At 39.7% G+C, this 19,594-nt stretch overlaps 2 protein-coding genes across 2 annotated transcripts; both read left to right on the top strand.

Moving 5' to 3' along the window:
• Window positions 1-1,855: 1,855 nt before the first annotated feature.
• LOC103476502 (uncharacterized) lies at window positions 1,856-5,816 on the top strand. The gene is made up of 4 exons (XM_008428905.2): window positions 1,856-2,072; window positions 2,146-2,426; window positions 4,384-4,560; window positions 4,795-5,816. Exons 2-4 carry the CDS (start codon window positions 2,275-2,277, stop codon window positions 5,522-5,524), a joined length of 1,059 nt encoding a protein of 352 aa, XP_008427127.1. The 5' UTR covers window positions 1,856-2,072; window positions 2,146-2,274; the 3' UTR covers window positions 5,525-5,816.
• A 1,185-nt stretch (window positions 5,817-7,001) lies between these two features.
• Window positions 7,002-15,992, top strand: LOC145555102 (uncharacterized). Its single transcript, XM_081616409.1, has 7 exons — window positions 7,002-7,189; window positions 10,872-10,999; window positions 11,235-11,363; window positions 11,444-11,465; window positions 12,117-12,149; window positions 14,537-14,627; window positions 14,894-15,992. Exons 1-7 carry the CDS (start codon window positions 7,165-7,167, stop codon window positions 14,922-14,924), a joined length of 459 nt encoding a protein of 152 aa, XP_081472535.1. The 5' UTR covers window positions 7,002-7,164; the 3' UTR covers window positions 14,925-15,992.
• The last annotated feature ends 3,602 nt before the right edge of the window (window positions 15,993-19,594 follow it).

Genomic DNA, 19,594 nt, shown 5'->3' with positions numbered 1-19,594 from the left:
GAAGCGTTGCATTTGAATGTAACGCGCTAACAGACCACACAACTTCTAAAATAATGTTTATAACAGATCTGTGGAAAGCCTTGAGCACACAGAAGGGGGGAAAGAAACTCTCCTGGGTGTGGATAAACTTGGTCAGTAAAAAAAGTGGCACAAAAGTGCAGCAGGGCACGTCGTTCTCTTTCCATCTCCGCAATGTTTTTGCCCTACAGACCCCTTCCAAGCCCCAACAGATGCAGCCTGCCGATCAGCTCTCACACCGTTGAGTTAATCTGAAAATCAGATCAGGCAAAATTCACTCTGACATCTAACACACCCGTGATTACGCCCCTAAGTGAAAATCCCAGAGGGACCATATGGCCCACCTGGCCAGCAGTCCTACATGTAAGAGGATAATGCTGGTAGCCTGCATGTGTGAGAGAAGGGCAAGAGAGAGAGAGGGGAGGGGATCCGTGCTAATCTTTGCTGCTGTCTTAACAGGCTGTTTGTTCAGCAGGTCAGTGTGAAGAGCGAGGTGACGGAGGAGAATACACTCTCACACACACAACCGCTGCGCTCGGCTTCTGGCTGATTCTGAGGTTTTGTTTCCCAGAGGAAATAAGGAAGAACGTGGCAGTGATGTACCGGTCGCCTGCTCTGGAGAACAATGAGCTGATGGCTTTGTATGGGGAGCAGAGAGAAATTTACTTTGAGAAGGACGAGGACTGCATTAGTGAGGTGAGGCTTTATATCCACTGTGGCTCTAAAATCACAACCTTTTTTTCTTCCATTTAGCATTTCTCAGCTGGAACACTGCAGACCGATTTAAAACAGAATAGAAACAGCCTCTCTCTTGTCCTGCACACTTAACAGCAGAAACAGATATAAAGGTTCACACAAAAGATTCTCAAAGTATTAAAAGCAATAAAAAAACAAGATTAATAATAATAATAATACTATATCAGAACTGTTATTACAAATAGGCGCTTTTTCAAAAACGCATGTAATTTGCATTGTACATTGAAATACATTTACTTGATGATTTTTATGATGTTTGACAAAATGTAATGTTTATTGCTTATTTTGTAGTTGAAGACCTTTGTGATGTTTTATTATATAAACCACTTTGAAATGCCTAGTTGATGAAATGTGCTATACAAATAAACTTGACCTAAGTTGAGACTACATGCAGACAGTAAATATCACTTTAGTAAAATGTAACTGCTTTCAAACGATGGGCATTTGCACTACTATGCGTTTTGGTATTACACTTTTTCAGTAAAATAGCAAGGAGGAATTTGTTTTGTAGACGCAAATGGAAATCAAGTTGCACTATAATCATCTGCAACTTCTAATAGACTCATATGTCTTATACTGATTTCTTTTAATTCATGGAAAAAATACAAATAATCTTATTTAGTTCACTATATTTTAATATCTCAGCTACAAAAATATGATTCAGTGTTAAAAATCTAACTTAAAATAGAACTCGTATATGTATATATGCTGCAAAATACACGAGAACCACTGAAGAGACTTGAAACAAAATGTCTGTTTACCGATTAAATCTGCCAATTTTGACTCATGATCGGCTGTTACTGGTGATGGCATTCCAAACACAGGAAAACAACATATTTTTCCTTTCTGTAAATTAATGAAAACTAATATTTCTCACTGTTGTTGGGGTATAAGATAATTAATAATAATAAAAAAGCATAAACTTCAGTGCACTTTTTATGTTTATATCACCTCAGCACAATGCGTTATAATCCATGCGTTATAATCCATAAAAAAACAAAAAAAAAAAAAAAACAGCATTAATAAAATTGGAAATTGGCTTTAGCCAAGCACGGGTGGGAAATTCAGGTCCTCCAGGGCCGGTGTCCTGCAACTCTTATCTGTCTCCCTGGTCCAACACACCTGGATCCAATAGCCGAATCACCTCCTAATTACCTCATTATTTGACTCAGGTGTGTTGAAGCAGAGACACATCTAAAAGTTGCAGGAGACCGGCCCTAGAGGCCGCCTGGAGTTGCCCATGAAAATAAAGTTTTCCCATTTTGCGTAACATCGGCTTACACCAGGACCATCTGAAGGTTTGTTTCTCTAATAATAAGAAATACATCCTCAGTGTTCGACACGCACTTGACTGTACATCCGACCCTCCAGGAGAACGATCAGGACTCGGAGAGCAGCGAGGACGGAAGCGGCGGCCGAGGCGTCCGCAGCTCTCTGTCGCTGGAAATCTACGGCCTGCAGAGGGAGGAGCGCGTTTTCTTCTCCAACCAGGAGTACTACATGAGGCTGGAGGAGCTGAAGAGCGCCCACCTGAGGAACATGGCCGACCTGGAGAGGATGTACATCAGCCAGGGGCAGGACAGACATGGAGGAAGGGAGGATGACGACGTTCTGGGGAGAGGGAGAAACGGAGAGGAGAAGCAAATGTTCCGGTCAGAAATGTTCAGCTGTCCCTTTATTGATGTTTTGTGCATTCTGTAGAAACGGCATATTTTGTCACGTTACGTCTACAGACCATAAAGGGGCAGGATTCTGTGTTTTCCAGGAATATAATGCTATTTTATAGCATAAAATTGTAACTGTTAACTGCAGTTGTTATAAAATATATAATCACTTAAAAACCATTTTAATTAATAATTTAACGCCTTAAAATTAGGACTATGTCTCTCTCTAAAAAAAAAAAAAGCGACTACAAATTCTGAAACTGCGCCTTCAGGAAGTTATCACAACATCGCTCCTCTATTAACCCTTTAACAAGATTTTTACCAGCGTTTCACTGAGAAGTATAATGAGCTCAGGAGATGCAAAAAGTGTTTAATTGCTGCTGGCTAGTCTGCGGGAACTGAGTGGCGGAGTCACAAGCAGTTGCGCAAAAAGTGGGTATGCAGGGTATGCAACGCATAGGGGCGCAGCACCAGAGGGGGCGCCAAAACCCCGTCTGGAGGGGGCGGCGCGCCGATGATTGTTTTCCCATACACTTCGGCGCGCCTTACGCTCCTTCACCTCGCGCACATAACGAGGTAAATGTAGCGAGTTTTACCCTTCACGTATCGTCGCCTCGGGGGGGGGGGAGGGAGTGAGAGCGTCGCTCCTTCATCCTGACGATCCTTCTCTCGGGGTGTTGGGTGGTGGGGGGCGCCGATCTATGTTTTCGCATCCACCTGAATAATGTGTAGTTGCGCCACTGGTCACAAGGGAGGGCTGCTCTGTGAAGCAGAAGGTCTGAAGCCTAGAAACTGCAGCTCCAAGAAGGAGCCGCATCTTGAAGGCGGGGTTAGGTCCAGCCAGATGTTTTGCACAGCTGAATGGTTGCCATGGGAGATTAAAGGATTTCTCAAACATTCATGAAAGAATCGAGGCAAAACTCCAGGTATGTTTTTGATGAGGGAATCATCTTATAACATGAAGTAAACCTTATAAAATCAGTTTTACATGATGCTGCCCCTTCAAGGTATTTTGGTGTCATCTAGATGGAACACAAATGGAGTGAAATTACACACAAATGGTTTGTTCACAGTGGCTCAGTTTTCAGTTTCTTAAAATTCTGTAGCAAGTTATAGAGAAGTAAAAAGAACCTGTAAAACTTTGAAGAAAATTTTTGATACATTAAGACACAATCTCAAACCTATTCAGTGGTAGATTTAAATGCATCTAAATCTTGACTTTCGTTTTTATCTTGAATCAGGCTGATTTTGAGTCTAGATATCATTTTAGTCAAATGTACCAGTTTTCAAGGAATGGGCATTTGCAATACATTGCTGATAATAAGAAATCCTGTGAATTTCCTCTGGAGCTGCAAAAATCCAAAGGTTTGGCAGGACAACTTGTTCACAGGAAAGCTGAAGTTAGCTCAAATGTTCAAATCTTTGAATTTGACTATCAGGATCTGCTGGTCGGGTCAAGACTGAGTCGGTTCATCTGCAGACACGGATGTTCTGAATTACAAATTTATTAAACTCTTGAACAGTACCTCACACTTGGATACGCCAATACCTTCACAAGCTTGGTCAAACATAAATACAACACATATTTAATTTGCTCAGTCTGTGGAGTTAGGAGAATATTAGCCAATAAAATAACTAAAGCATGACATCACTCAGAACACTGATAGAATTAGATTTAATAAATCTGCCCTTATGAATCCTTCACATTGTCCCCGATACCTGGTGCATCTCTACTATTGTCATGTGGTCAAAATAACTCATGTATACAAATATGCACTACTTTGTGTTGGTCTGTCCCATAAAATCCTTGCTGAAATCATTGATGTCTGTCATTGTAGAAAAAGTACTAAACAAAATAACAATAATGGCTCTCTTGGATGTCATTGAATTTGTTAAGCAAATCAAGCGTACAATAACTCAGGACTTGTGAATGTTTTTATGACAGGAAGGGTAATGGCACCCTCTTTGGCAGCGGCCCCACCAGGAGGCTGCAGAGAATTAATTCCCAGGAGGAGCTGGACTTTCGTGACACATCCAGTGGCTCGGACCAATCAGAACTCAGCGGAGAGGATTTCCTAGGAGAACTGAACTGGACTTCCAACCAGCAGCAAACCCTTCAGAGGTTGGTCCTAAAAGTCACGTTTCACTGAACAGTTCATATTATTGTTCTTGGCAGGACTGCTTGAAGATATAACTTAAAAAAAACTGTTCCTCAGGCTGTCTGTGTTATCCTTAATTCTCTTGTTAAACTGGTTTATTATATAGTCTAGTCAGGGTTGCAAGTCTCCAACTCCAATATTTTGTTCTACTTGAGTTGAACCAGTGTCAAAAAGTATTCTCTTGTATTTTCATCCAGAAAAATGATGCATAGTCCCGAACACATGATGGCAAAGAAGAGCTTCAGGTTTCAGCCGAAAGCCTCTTGTCCCAAACCACAGGGAAGATTGTCCCATCAAACGAGTGCCAGAGCTCAGTCCGGCTCCAAAGTTACCATCCCCAAACCCTTCCAGATGATGCTGAGAGAAGAGGAGAGGAAGAGGCACAGGGTGCGGACACGTTCCGAGGTCGAGCTGGAGAACACGCTGCTGAGGCGAGAGCTGGAGGAGCTGAGAGAATGCCAGAAGAAGTTCAGAGCTTCGCCTGCACCGGCTCACATCCACCTGCCTCTCTACGAGGTCATCAACCGTCGCCCCAGAGGCGGCTGCAACAACAACAGCAGCCCTGGAAGGAGCCAGGAGCCTTTCCAATTCTTGGAAAGGGAGAGGAAAAAGAGGGAAGCCAGGATAGCTGCAGAGCTGGGAAACTTTGGTCGGAGAGAGGAGAGACAGGGCTTCAAGGCTACGCCGCTGCCGAGCTCAGTGTACCGCAGCAGATGTGCCAAGAGCCCAAGCCGCCACCAACTTCAAACTGTCTTCATGATGGAAAGAGAAGCCACAGAGGGCCAAAGTGATCCGAGCTCCGACCCGGAGCAAGAACCCCAGCAGTCTGACGGCTCCCTAGACTTCAGCCGGTCGCAGAGATGTTCATTATCCAAGTCAGTGAAGAAGCAGATAGAGCTGTCTATTGAGATGAAGGAGAGGAAGTAGTTCCTCACCATCCCTTTCAAAGTCCGAGGCAGAAACGTCTGCAAGCATCTGTAGCCAAGAGAGGATCCCAGCTTCTTCTCACTAGCAAGTTACTCTTTTATCATGTAAAAGAAGTTTGCACTGCATAGTTGAGCAGTAGCTACGTTGCTCTCTGTACAAACAGTTGGTAGCTCAGGAAGTATAGATCTTTATGAAACGGCAATACACGGTTGAAGTAATGCTAATGTTTTAGAGCATTATTACTGTAATCACATGTGATCGGCTCTCCATAATAAATTTGATTAATTTTGCAGTCTTTGACTCTCTGTTTCTTAGTGCTTCTTGCCTCAGGACTTTGTGGAGTAACATTTGCCTCCAGCTAAAACTCGCATCAGAAAATGTCAATACAAAAGAAAATCTATTAACCTACCATACTATCTGGTCTCCTGTAGTGGTCTGTGTTGCACTGAATTTGAAGAAGACTCGGACCAAAGACGGTCTCTTGAAGAGGATTCTTGGGGTTGTCCATAATGTTCTTGATATTATGTACAATCCTCCTTTGCACCACAATCTCCAGTGGTTCCACAGTAGCCCCCAGAACAGAACCAATTGTCTTTACCACCAGAAATGGCTTTTTGTCTATTTCTGGAGACAACCAGACAACTGCAGAATTATGAGTATTTCTGCAGGTGACGGAAGTCGGATTTATGCTAGAAGACTGACGTACAGGATGAAAAGGAATGGTGAGGGTACAGTCCTTTGCGGTGCACATAGTCCACACACAGCCTTGTTCTGCTTCAGTCTCTGCAGCTGCTTCTTCACTTGACTTCTCAATATGTGGGAGGGAGAGGAAAAGGAAGCAACACTAACTGTCTCATATTGGTCGCATGGAAATATAAGGTGGAAAAGCTCTCCTTCAAAAATATCCCTTCTCTGTCATTTGTAACTTGACCAGATTTTGTGGTTGGCTTGGACTGAGTAATATCCTCCCCTGATGGTTTCCTGCATTCTGATTGGTTTGTGACAGAGGTTCAGTCACGACGGCGTTCATGCAGGAACGCATCTCGGATTTATAACAATCATTTTCTTTAATATCACCTCTCTTTGCCTCAAGCTCTTATCTGTCTTCTTTGCTCAGTGGCACCAGTAGCTCAGAGCGAAACTGGAAATGAACAGTGAGAATATATGTTGCAGTTGTGTGCATGTGTGAATATAGTGTCTTACTAAATATTCATGTTTGTCTTCGATATTTGAGGCGGCAACAATTACAACAGACAAAATGAAAATATGAGTAAACAGACATTTGTGACAGAGGTAATATGTTAATAAACAGAGATTATTATATAGCACATTACACAGATATGTCTGAAATATTTTTTTCAACTTTAGATAAAACTATTGCATGGCATGGTTGAAATATGCTTATGCTTTTGTCCACAAGATGGCACGTGTCGTCGTTCCTTCACTGCCACCCAGCACCCTCCCTGCCTCCCTCTGCACACCCCCCACCTATCAGTAAGCTGCTGCGCAGTTAATTACTGAACCACTCTTGGACGGCACGCAGTGAGTCTGGAGAGACTGAAGAAGAAACATCACTGCCACATAAAACCGGATAAAACCAGACGGAACCTCTGAACTACGTTTTTAAAAATCTTGGCGCAATGCACGTTCTATGGCTTCTGTTAGGTAAGTTCCAGTGATTTTATGGAAAACCGCTTTTCTGCACGCGCCGCTTTTCCTACAGGATTTACATGCACATTGCTCGACATAAATTTGTATCAGAAAGGTAAATTGCTTTGGATCAGCTTTTACACTGATTTCATAAGCGAAGTTATGTCTAAAATAAACAGGTTAGTGCTTTTCGGATGTCTTCATTCATTTACGGGGAGCGCGCATTGCAGCCAGAGGGGTGGATCCGGCGGATACTTATAATCATGTCAATGTTGTAACTTTTAGTTTAATCGGCAGCTATCAAAATAAAAAAATAAAAAATAAACGAGGTCTTGCGTGGAGCTCTTTTTACGCTGTTTTGTGTTATTTTAAACGCGGAGAGAATCGATCTTTTTCCAACTTTTGTCTCCCTGACAAATAGAAGTCAAGTCAACAAATACAGGTTTCCAACACGTAGTGTGCATTTATAATTTTTCATTTCTGATAAGAGAGGATGGAAGCTGGCTGACAGCAGGGCACCAAAATAAACACTTCCTGAAAAGATCAGAGTATAGACTTTTTGGGTAAATCCCCTTCTAATGTAAAATATGACAGGTTACTAATGAGTTACACCAACATTTAATTTCCCATTGGGATTAATAAAGTGGTTTTGAATTAGAATTGAATTTGAAAAAGACTGCATGGAACAAGTGTGAATGGTAATCTGATCTTTATTGAAGTCTCACAAATCACATAAGGGTTTCACAAATCCCAAACATGGATTAAAATATTATGCTTTTATTTGAGAATAATTTAGTCTCGCTTTGAAGAGTCTAGGTGTTGTAGTTTTGGAGTTGGAGCAGCTCTCATGTGACCAAGATCCAAAAAACGTCTGAAATCAACCTTTATTGAAGTTTCAAAAATCAGATAAAAGTTTCACAAATTGCAAACAGTGGCGCAGTTGGTAGAGCTGTTGCCTTGCAGCAAGAAGGTTCTGGGTTCGATTCCTGGCCCCAGTCTTTCTGCATGGAGTTTGCGTGTTCTCCCTGTGCATGCGTGGGTTTTCTCCGGGTACTCTGGTTTCCTCCCACAGTCCAAAAACAGTCAGGTTAATTGGCCACTCCAAATTGCCCCTATGTGTGAGTGTGTGTGCATGGTTGTTTGGTGTCTCTGTGTTGCCCTGCGATAGACTGGGGACCTGTCCAGGATGTAACCCACCTCTCGCTTGGAACGTTAGCTGGAGATAGGCACCAGCACCTCCCGACCCCACTAAGGGACAAGGGTGTAAAGAAAATGGATGGGTGGATGATGGATAGATGGTAGAGTCTTCTTGAGGAGGAGAATAATCTAGTCCAGATTTGAAGTGTCGCATTGATAATTTTATCTAATATTGTACATATGCAGGATGTTGGGGGTTTTCTTGACCCTCAACCGCATCTACTTTTAATAACTATAGAAAATGAAATTATTGTACTTAAGTTATAGACAAACAATTTTCTTAAATAACTTTTCATATTCCATGTTGATGTATTAAGGTTTGGCTAAGTACATATTTTTTTATCAAAACATACAAATTACAGTAATCATGATAAAAACTTTCATTGATACTCAAAATAAGAATATTAATGTTATAATCGCCACTGTTAGGAATAAGTCTCACAGCAATGTCCAACCTCATGCTGCAGACCACCACAGTGGTAACAGAAAAATCCACAACCTCTTTTGCTAGGAGTTTTTCTGCAAACTGAAATGTACAGCTTCCTTTAATGGTTCAAATTTTAGGTAAAAAAAAAAGTAATTCACTGTACATGTCCATAGCGGGAACAGATTATTTCAGGTGGCTGACAGAGCTAAAATATTTTGTTCCCCCCTCCTAACTTTGGCAAATAAAGAGCAAATGTTTTCAAACTTACAGGATTTGTTGTTGATGGTGAAAGGAATGAACACAGTAAAAGACTTGCTGGTAAATTAATTTGTTTCCATTTTATAGAGGGGAAACAGATTATTTCAGGCAGCTGAAATATCCATTCTCTCCTCTTCTCCCTCCATAACTTTGGGAAATAAAAAGCAACTGTTTCCATATTCTCAAATATTATTATGTGTGATAGCATACTAGACATTTCCTTAATCCAGTAATCTGTCATATTTTACATTAGAACGGGATTTACCAAGAAGTCTAAAATCTGATCTTTTCAGGAAGTCTATTTTGGTGCCCTGCTGTCAGCCAGCTTCCATCCTCTCGTATCAGAAATGAAAAATTATAAATACACACTACATGCTGGAAACCTGTGTCTGTTGACTTGACTTTTATTTGTCAGGTTTAAGAGACAAAAGTTGGAAAAAGATTGATTCTCTTCGCGTTTAAAATAACACAAAACAGCGTAAAAAGACCTCCACGCAAGACCTCGTTTATTTATTTTTTTATTTTGATAGCTGCCGATTAAACTAAAAGTTACAACATTGACATGATTATATGTATCCGCCGGATCCACCTCTCTGGCTGCAATGTGCGCTCCCGACACAGATTTTCACAGGGGAACAGAATGTTGCACAAGACCGGCACTACCGGATGTCGTTACTAGGTTAGTTGCAAGTGAATGTCAGACACACATGTGCGCCTACCTGTTATCCGGCTAAAGAGGAATTGGCTTTTGAATCACTGAAATGCTGATGAAAGTTTATTAAAATAGCTTAAAGAGTTGATGGTTTTATCAGACAGCCACTAGTGCATGTTTTATCTCTCCACGTATTACCAGGTAAATATATTTATGTACATTTTCAGATTTTTCTGGATGTATTAGAAGTAAATTAGATCTTGACACAACTCTCCTTTTATTAACTTGATGGTCATTGCTGTAATGGACTGACTACCTGACCAGGGTGACCCTGCCTCTTGCCCGTTGACCCCTGGAGATAAGCACCAGCACCCCTCCAGACTCTACTATGAATAATAAGAGTGTAAGATAATGTATGGATGTATGGATGGTTCATCACTGCAGGCACAAACACCTGTAGCTGTCTATATGGCACTGGCTTTAAAAAAAGCCTCTGACTTAAGACAATGAGTTGTTGAGTTGCTCTGTTGTGAACCAGATGCTGAGAGCTGACCACAATGCTTTCAATGTATGAATTGTGTTACTCTAAATATCCATCCATCCAACCAGACTTCCTGATTAGCTTGTTTAGCTTTACTAATCCATTACATATGTCATTTATAGTATTCGCTTTTAGCATTATAGCTAATATGAGCAAATATACCATTTGAATAGTATATTTGCTATTCAAATTATATATTTTAATAGTATTCAACTAGTGTTTGAATAGTATTATAAAAGGTAAAAGCTAATGCTATTTGAAGATGTAGATAAAACCTAATAATATTTGACTTTTGAACTAAAAGCTAATGCTACTTTAATGAAAAGCTAAACGCTAATGTTATTTGAATATAAATCTAAAGGGTAATGCTATCTGTTTTTTTATCCAAATAAGCAGTCACAATAGTAGACTGGTGTGGATAAAAAGGGGCATTAGCTTCCTAGTCTGATTTTTGTTGCCCTGCATTCATCTGAAACTATGCTAATCTTTCATTAGAGTCCCTTTTTACTATCTGTACACCAAGATTTCTTTAACTAATGGCTTCTCATACAGATGCAGTACTGTAACTTAAACTGTGTTGGAACAATTTTGTTTCAAACAACTTTGTTTTATTTTGTCACAGCTTTGCTAGCAAAAAGCATGGCCTCCGGGAAGCTGACGTGTAGCACCACCACTACTAGTAACGGGACCGTCTACAAGATCTCAGGCTTTGGCAAGTCCCACTGTGTCGCACAGTGGATCGACATTGATGTAAGTAAAATAAGTTTAGTTTTTTTTGTGCAAATTGTAGAGAATAACTAATATTTCTAATGAAGCTGGAAGAATGTGAATAGTATTACCTTCAGCTGACAATGTGTAGCAAGCAGTTCTGAAGCTTGAATTGAACTACTGCAAGATTAGTCAATTAGAAGTCTCTTGTTTTTTATATGAATTATTCAAAGGATTATAGAATTTAACTTGTTTAAACTCCACTTCCTTCTTTTAGAACCACATTTTGGCAAATAGTGATGGGAAAAATGACAGCTTGGTGGTTGCCTTAAACCTCACCACCTTGCAGACTCACTACTGCTACAACAAGGTCATGTATGTTCTGGACTGTTACCCATCGACAGAGGTAGCTATTCACACTGAAACACAAAGTGAAATAAATATTTGTAAAAAATATTTGACTCCATTGCTCCTTCTTTTCCTCAGCCAATTAAGATCACATGTGTCGGTGAGTATCTGCTTGCTTATAGCAGAATATGAGGAAGGCATGTAGTTTCAAAAGCTTTCAAGTGCTTCTGCTTTTTTTCTTCATCACAATGTCCCAGTTACTATTAAAAATACACAAAGCATGAGCATCAAGAGCAATCAGCTAATCACATAATTTATAGTAAGGGGAGAGGATACTATTAGCATGCATAATCTGAACGCGTGTCACTTAGTAATACATCAACCAATTCATCCAAGCAATCCTTCATGATTGCGATTTCAATATCTTGTGCGGCTCTAAGTGCCATAATTTCTCATTATAAGGTGGATGAAAAATTATTTTACTATATATTGAGTTACTGACTTGATTTCTGTCCAGTTCTTCTCCAGTCCTGGACAAAGTGGTGGTCTTCCATTATTACAAACCTTGTTATCTGATAATTTTTTTTGCCATAATCCTACTGATTAAACATTGGGTCTGTCTACTTTGTCATGCTAACTGAAGCATGATTCTCTAAACTTCCAAGATTGATTTTACTTTGCAATTATGATATTCTTCTGATTTTTTTTAGTTTAGCTGTGTTAACTGCAATCACTCTACTTTTATTTCAGTCTTTATTTGATGATGAGTAGAATTTCTGAAAGGTTTTCAGTATTATTCTTGTTTTTACAGCGAACTGCTCTGACAGTGCTGCCAAGACAGGAGGTAAGAAATAAAAAACAGCCACAACAATTACATTTCTTTAACGGTGTGCACCTGAAAAGTTACCTCATATCATCTTTCCTTTCCTCATGATAAGATAGGGAAAATATCACCCTTCACATTGGAGATGTGATTGTTCCAAGTATAAATCACACAGAGCAGCTGCCTAAAGTAGCAGGTTTAAATCAATTATCGTGACAAACAGTATTTCATGAATAAGGCTAATATGTTATGTCTGCATTTTCCTTTATCTGCTTTCAACTTTCTCCTTTGTGTCTCTTTTTTGCACCTTACTAATACTGACTGCCAAAAACATAGTGGTAAGTAACTGTGCAACTGTTAAATTGTACTTATGTTAACACGCCCACAATAAAAAAAAAAATGTTTGGCTTCAAGTCAGATTAATATGTTCCACTTTCTCTGCAAGGGATGCATGTCGAGCAGATTCTGCATGTCGAGCAGATTCTGCATGTCAAGCAGATTCTGACTGCATGACTCACAAACAACATGGGCAGTAGCAAGGCCTGTCGCGATAAACGATAAATCAATTAATCGCACGATACATTAAACCTATCAACCTCATTTTAATTATCGGCTTTATCGTCTCTTCCTGCCTTTTTTTCTTTCTATTGATGACACTGAATGAAAAAAGGCTCAACTCCGGTGCCCTCCACTGACCCTCCCTTCCTCATTTCCTTAGTGTAATGTCCAGGGCACACTACAGGAGTTGTCGGCCGAGCGAGAAGATCGGCCAACGATCTAAGATTGTCATAAGAAGAAAATAGGGGCAAAAAATGGTGTAGTCTGAACTACTGCATTAGGTAGTCGGATGTGCCCGTTTTCTCTATTTAAATCTAGTGATTATTGAAGGGCAATATAGTATACAGACTTCATAATCTGCACTCTTTTGGTCGAATGCAGTATTTATTTGCACTTTGGCTTTATGTTGTTTAGTTTTTATTCAAGTATGTTTTTTGTTAATGGAGACTGAGAATCCATTTTATTTTTGTTTTTGGTTGTTTTGTTTATTTAGTTTATCAGTTCCAGTGTTATGTGTTCTTTTGAAAACAAAGTGCATCTATCTATGGCAGGAAATCACAAGCATTATTATGTCATTTCCATTAAATCAGTATCGAAAGGTATTGAAACAATATTATCGTTTATCACAATAATTTTTTTAGACAATTAATCATGCAGCAAAATTTGTTATCGTGACAGGCCTAACAGTAGCCAATCCGCAGCCAGTCTCACTCACATGAGGCTGGCTTTAATTAGTACAGAAGGAAAAGTCCCTCCCTCTCATGAAAAGTGACCTTGTGGAAGAGTGCAACAGGGCTGCATTTTACACCTTTCATGTTTAGTCATATTTATTAAGCAAAGGCGAACCTTCGTTTTTTTCCTGCAAGTGTTTTCCACAGAACTCACTGGTAACCTACTGAAATATTCAAGATGATGAATTATCGATGAGGCATGTTAAAAAAACTACTAATGTTTGTGAGCAGCAAACGACTTGTGAGCAGGACCAAGATCAGAGATTATGCATCTATATGTGATGAGTCTGATAATGAGTCATGTAGAAACTCCCTCAGTCACGCCGGGTTAATTCCAATAATGTCACAATGCTCATGTAATTCAAGTATTGCTCATCGTTTATGCCAAATCCCAGTGGAGCAGAAAAGTGTGCAGTCAGCAAATACGTTGGTAAAGTCAACATATTAAGCTGTATCAAAAATAAATCCTTAATATGCTGTCACTTATACGTAAAACACATTTTAAAAGTGTCTGTCAAAGAAATATGCTACGGCTCTTGCATAAAGCAAATAGCTTTTTAATATGTTGTGTGCATTTCAGGTTTACTGGTAGCACAGTAAACAATGTTACATGATAAAAACAAAGCAACCGGTGTTTTTGCATAAAGGTTTTTGAGTTACAGAGTAATTTGCAAACCCAATCCTTGGTTAAATCTTATTTAAAAGGCATCATAGTTAGGATTAAACATTCCGGTCACATTCCTATGACCTCTAAGGAGTTTGTTAGGATCCACTATCACAGTGGACCCTAAACAATAAGGTCCACTGTGCTAGGAGTGGCTTTTGGTTCACATCAGGCTCATTGGTCTTCAGAAGGATGGTAAATATTCCAGAAAGCTAAGCAAGTACACACACGCACACACACGCGCACCTACACACACGCTGAGTTACTATAACAAATGACAAGAAAAACATGAAAATGCATGAGAGAAAATGAATTTTCCACAACAAAGTATGTTTCTATACCTCAGTGTTCACATTAGTTTTTGTTTCACCTGGGAATTAAAAACTCTTAAGATCTGTTTGACTTAAATCAGACAAATGATGTAAATTAACAGCTGAACTCTGTGTTTTTCTTAGGAACAAGCAACCACTCTCTCATCCCGGTGATTTGCATTATTACCTTTGTCATCCTTTTAGTCATCAGCCTGGTGGGGATTCGTTACTGGAGGTATGTGGGATGACGCATGTCTTTACTGTGCCTTGCAAACACATTCACACATCTTGAACCTTTTCACATTTTGCCTATTATGACCCCATACTTCAGTTTTTCTATATGACATACAAACACAAAGTATTGCATTCTCATGTCAGATTGGATGGAGATTTTTAAGTGTTGCCACAATATCTTAACTGAATTTAGGTTTAGACTTTGGGTCATTTTAACACATGATGCTGCCACCATATTTGAAACTTACTACTATTGTTTGCTTACAGACGTCAACGTCGCAATCAAAGTGGATTGTGAAGCGTCAACAGCAAGATCGAGGAGAGTTTTTCTTTTCAACACTTTGTACTCCCTTTGTACACATATATTGTTTCACTTTCAATTATGATAACCAATCAAACGCTTTCCTATTCATGCCTGCTAGAAATTTTACTAATCCTGTACATATACTGTATGCTATAATTTACAATCAGTAACAAGCTACTGTGACTCCCAAAGATCTAAAGGGTTCAGCACACGGGAGGCAACGTCCTTCTCCATTCATTTCCTATAGAACTTTTGCAATGAGGCGACAATCACTTGTTTTCCTCCATCCAAGTGACTGTCGACATTCCTGCATGTGAAACATGTAACTGAACACAAGAAAGTTAAAAAATTCAGTTTGCTTCAGGTATTGTCAACCAGTAGAAGAGGTTTTTCATTGACTAACCAATGAGATGGGAGTAAACCAAACACCACTTTTAGCATGTGTCTGGTTTTGGTGTACTCTTTCAAGGTTCACAAAGTGATTATAGAGGTATAGACAAAAAGGCAGCCGTATTGGAACTTGTTGACGCCAAGGTGAACTTGCGCAGTAAGTTGTCTCTACTGTGATGAAGTGTTGAATGAATGTCTTTTTCACAAACTAGTGTAGAGTCAGCAGCAAGATTTCAGTGAATCCCAGCAAAATCTTCATGCTATTGTTTTGAAAATTCTCAAAATTCCCTCCAATTTCATAACCAGATTTCTTGGAGACAGATGATCATGGAGAGCGCGATTCATGATGTCACATTGAGCGGCGATAACTTTTGCCTCTCGCTGTCGTTCGTTGCTTCCCGTGTGTCGAGCCCAGATCTGGTCTACATTCAAACATTTTGCACTGCTCTCTGTTACATTTGACCAACGATTTCACCTCACTGATATAACCTGACTTTTAGTTTTAACTTCTGTTTTTATCACTGTCAGTGTAGTGTTAACTGGTGCGCAGAAAAAGCTGTGGAAGCTTTCTTGAATGTACCACACACAGAGCTAGAATTTTATGTTACTCATGTTGTATGAAGTTGAATTCTTATTCAGGATGTCTATACATTTGCTAACGCTTTAACCTAACTTTGCAATGCATTTTATAAGCTTCAAACTTGAGTGTTACCTTTACTTGTTTGATATACAGTCATGGCCGAAAGTTTTGAGAATGACACAAATATTATATTTTCACATGATCTGCTGCCCTCTGGTTTTCATGTCAGATGTTTTCATCACATACAGAAATACAATTGCAATCATATTATGAGTAACAAAAGCTTTTATTGACAGAATGAGTTAATGCAGCAAGTTAATATTTGCAGTGTTGACCCCTCTTCTTCAGGACCTCTGCAATTCTTCCTGGCATGCTCTCAATCAACTTCTGGACCAAATCCTGACTGATAGCAGTCCATTCTTGCACAATCAACGCTTGCATTTTATCAGAATTCCAAGGTTTTTGTTTGTCCACCCGTCTCTTGATGATTGACCACAAGTTTTCAATGGGATTAAGATCTGGGGAGTTTCCAGGCCATGGACCTAAAATCTCTATGTTTTGTTCCCTGAGCAAAACATAGAGTTATCACCAAGTTATCACCTTTGCTTTATGGCAAGGTGCCCGATCATGCTGGAAAAGGCATTGTTCCTCACCAAACTGCTCTTGGACGGTTGGGAGAAGTTGCTCTCAGACGACATTCTGGTACCATTCTTTATTCGTGACTGTGTTTTTAGGCCAGACTGTGAGAGCCGACTCCCTTGGCTGAGAAGCAACCCCACACATGAATGGTTTCAGGATACTTTACAGTTGGCATGAGAACAGACTGGTGGTAGCGCTCACCTCGTCTTCTCCGAACAAGCTGTTTTCCAGATGTCCCAAACAATCAGAAAGGGGATTCATCAGAGAAAATGACTTTACCCCAGTCCTCAGCAGTCCACTCCCTGTACCTTTTGCAGAATATCAGTCTGTCCCTGATGTTTTTCCTGGAGAGAAGTGGCTTCTTTGCTGCCCTCCTTGAGACTAGGCCTTGCTCCAAGAGTCTCTGCCTCAGTGCGTGCAGATGCACTCACACCTGCCTGCTGCCATTCCTGAGCAAGCTCTGCACTGCTAGTAGCCCGATCCCGGAGCTGAAACACTTTTAAGAGACAGTCCTGGCGCTTGCTGGTCTTTCTTGAGCACCCTGGAGCCTTTTTGGCAACAATGGCACCTCTCTCCTTGAAGTTCTTGATGATGCGATAGATTGTTGACTGAGGTGCAATCTTTCTAGCTGCGATACTCTTCCCTGTTAGGCCATTTTTGTGCAGTGCAATGATGACTGCACGTGTTTCTTTAGGGATAACAATGGTTCACAGAAGAGAAACAATGATGCCAAGCACCAGCCCCTTTTTAAAGTGTCCAGTGGTGTCATTCTTATTTAATCATGACAGATTGATCTCCAGCCCTGTCCTCATCAACACCCACACCTGTGTTAATGGAGCAATCACTGAAACGATGTTAGCTGGTCCTTTGAAAGGCAGGGCTGCAATGAAGTTGAAATGTGTTTTGGGGGATAAAGTTAATTTCCTAGGCAAATATTGACTTTGCAATTAATTGCTGTTAAGCTGATCACTCTTTATAACATTCTGGAGTATATGCAAATTGCCATTATAAAAACTGAAGCAGTAGACTTTGTAAAAATTAACATTTGAGTCATTCTCAAAACTTTTGGCCATGACTGTACACTGCCTGGCCCCTCAAAAAAGTAGTCGCCCGGATTTAACTAATCAGATAGACACCAGCCTCTGATTGAATATTTAATGCGTCGGCCGTTATCTTTCAGGTAGGAACATGTTTTCACACCTGATACTCACAGACTCAGTTTGATTGGAGACCAAAATTGCAACATTTGTCCCTTTTTCAGCTGGTGTGGTTCACTTTCACACGGCACTGTGTCACACCAAACAAAACCTTCTGAAGCTCTGAGCTTGTTCACCCTCCTTGCCTGCGGAGGCACCGCACCAAGAACCACTGAAGGAAATGACACAAAATCCTCTGAAGAAGCTTCCTTCTTCACTGAATGTAAACAAAAACGGATCTGATTTTAGCGGATGGAGAATTTCCCTTTTGTCTGGTAGAAAACCACAAACCATTTCTCCCACTAGACTCTCGCGTTTGCTTTGGTCTTATCTACCAAAGCAAATGTGCTCAAAGACTCTGAATTTGCTGATTGACCACGTTGTTCTATCATTAGATTTCTTTTTCTTCTCTCGTGGCACAACCACATTCCAAGATGACAATGTCAGGATTTATCAGGCTCAAACTGTGAAAGAGTGGTTCATGGAGCGTGAGACATTTTCCCTTCAGATTGACCGACATTTCAGACATCAGCCCCATTGAGAACCTTTGGGATGTTTCGTAGAAAACTTTGCGCAGCGATGAAACTCTCCCATCATCAATAGAAGATCTTTGTGAAAAATTAATGTAACCTTGTGAATAAAGCTAAATCAGAATAACGCCACAGTAAATGTGTGCTATAATCAAAGATAAAGTCGGACCAACAAAATATTGGGACTTTGTTTTGAGGCAACTTTTTTTTTGGCCAGGCAGTCTTGTTCTTGTTGATATGGATATCTATTTTTATTACAGAATATTAAAGAGTATCTGATAATACAGTATATAGAACAAAAAGCAACTGCTATATGCAGATGAAAATACATATTAAATATTATCACCTTCCCAAAATTATGGCCCATGTCCTTTTTGCCAGATGTGATTTTTTTGTTGCTAAAATCACTTTGGGAAAAATAACGTAGGCTATTTTTTGAAGAAAAGTGACAATATTTATGTTTTGATAAATATGATATTTACATGGTGCCATCCAAAAGCATGTTGATAGTCGAGTGTAACAGTTTGTTTTTTTGGGTGGGGGAATCAGTTGAAACATTTTGATTTTCTCCTTGTTGGGTGTACCGCAAGGCAAAGGAAAATTTCAGATCAATTCAGGATTCTGGTGTAGCTGAATTCAAACCTTAAAACACTTTGACACTTTCAATCTGCCACAAAAAACTATTATTTCCCTTTTTTTTAATTAAAGCGGGATCTCAAAGGTCAATCCATGAGTGCCATTTCTGCAACTTTTTGGATACATCCCTGCTTCAAAACACCTGAATCAAATGAATGGTTGGAGGAGGGAGGAATCCACTAAATACAGGACAGTGGCTTTCAGCAACTGGAACCGATCAGATGACAATATTTTACACCAGCCGATAAAGCTAAAACATTAGTTTCACTCCGTTTTAAAATGCATTTTGGATGGAACCATAAAGTAAGCTAAGAACTTCATACAGAGGTTGAAATAAGCATTACATCTTACGAGTGTAATTATGTTTTTATATGTTTATTGTGAATGCTATAATTTTACAAACACTGCTAACTTTATCTAAATATCATACTGCAACTTTTCTGTTTTCCTGAGCTTTTCACTGGCAATAAAAACTTTTCTACAAGAAAAATTGTGTTGTTTTGTTTCCCCCCCCCAATGAAATCACTATTGACTGCTAACCAGACACAGAAATATTAGCCACTGCTGCATTTGCTTAATGTTAAGAAGAGTTTTTATGTTTTGATAAAGTAGATGATGACACCATGGGTCACTTGGTCCAGATTCACTTTTGGTGAATGATATATTTGTTATTTTTTTGTATTTATTTGATAT

This window comes from Poecilia reticulata, chromosome 15 (assembly GCF_904066995.2).
Source record: "Poecilia reticulata chromosome 15, P_reticulata-male-v2, whole genome shotgun sequence".
Classification (NCBI taxonomy): Eukaryota; Metazoa; Chordata; class Actinopteri; order Cyprinodontiformes; family Poeciliidae; genus Poecilia; species Poecilia reticulata.
The sequence above is the reverse complement of the archived record's forward strand: the minus strand, read 5'-3'. Positions and strand labels throughout refer to the sequence as shown.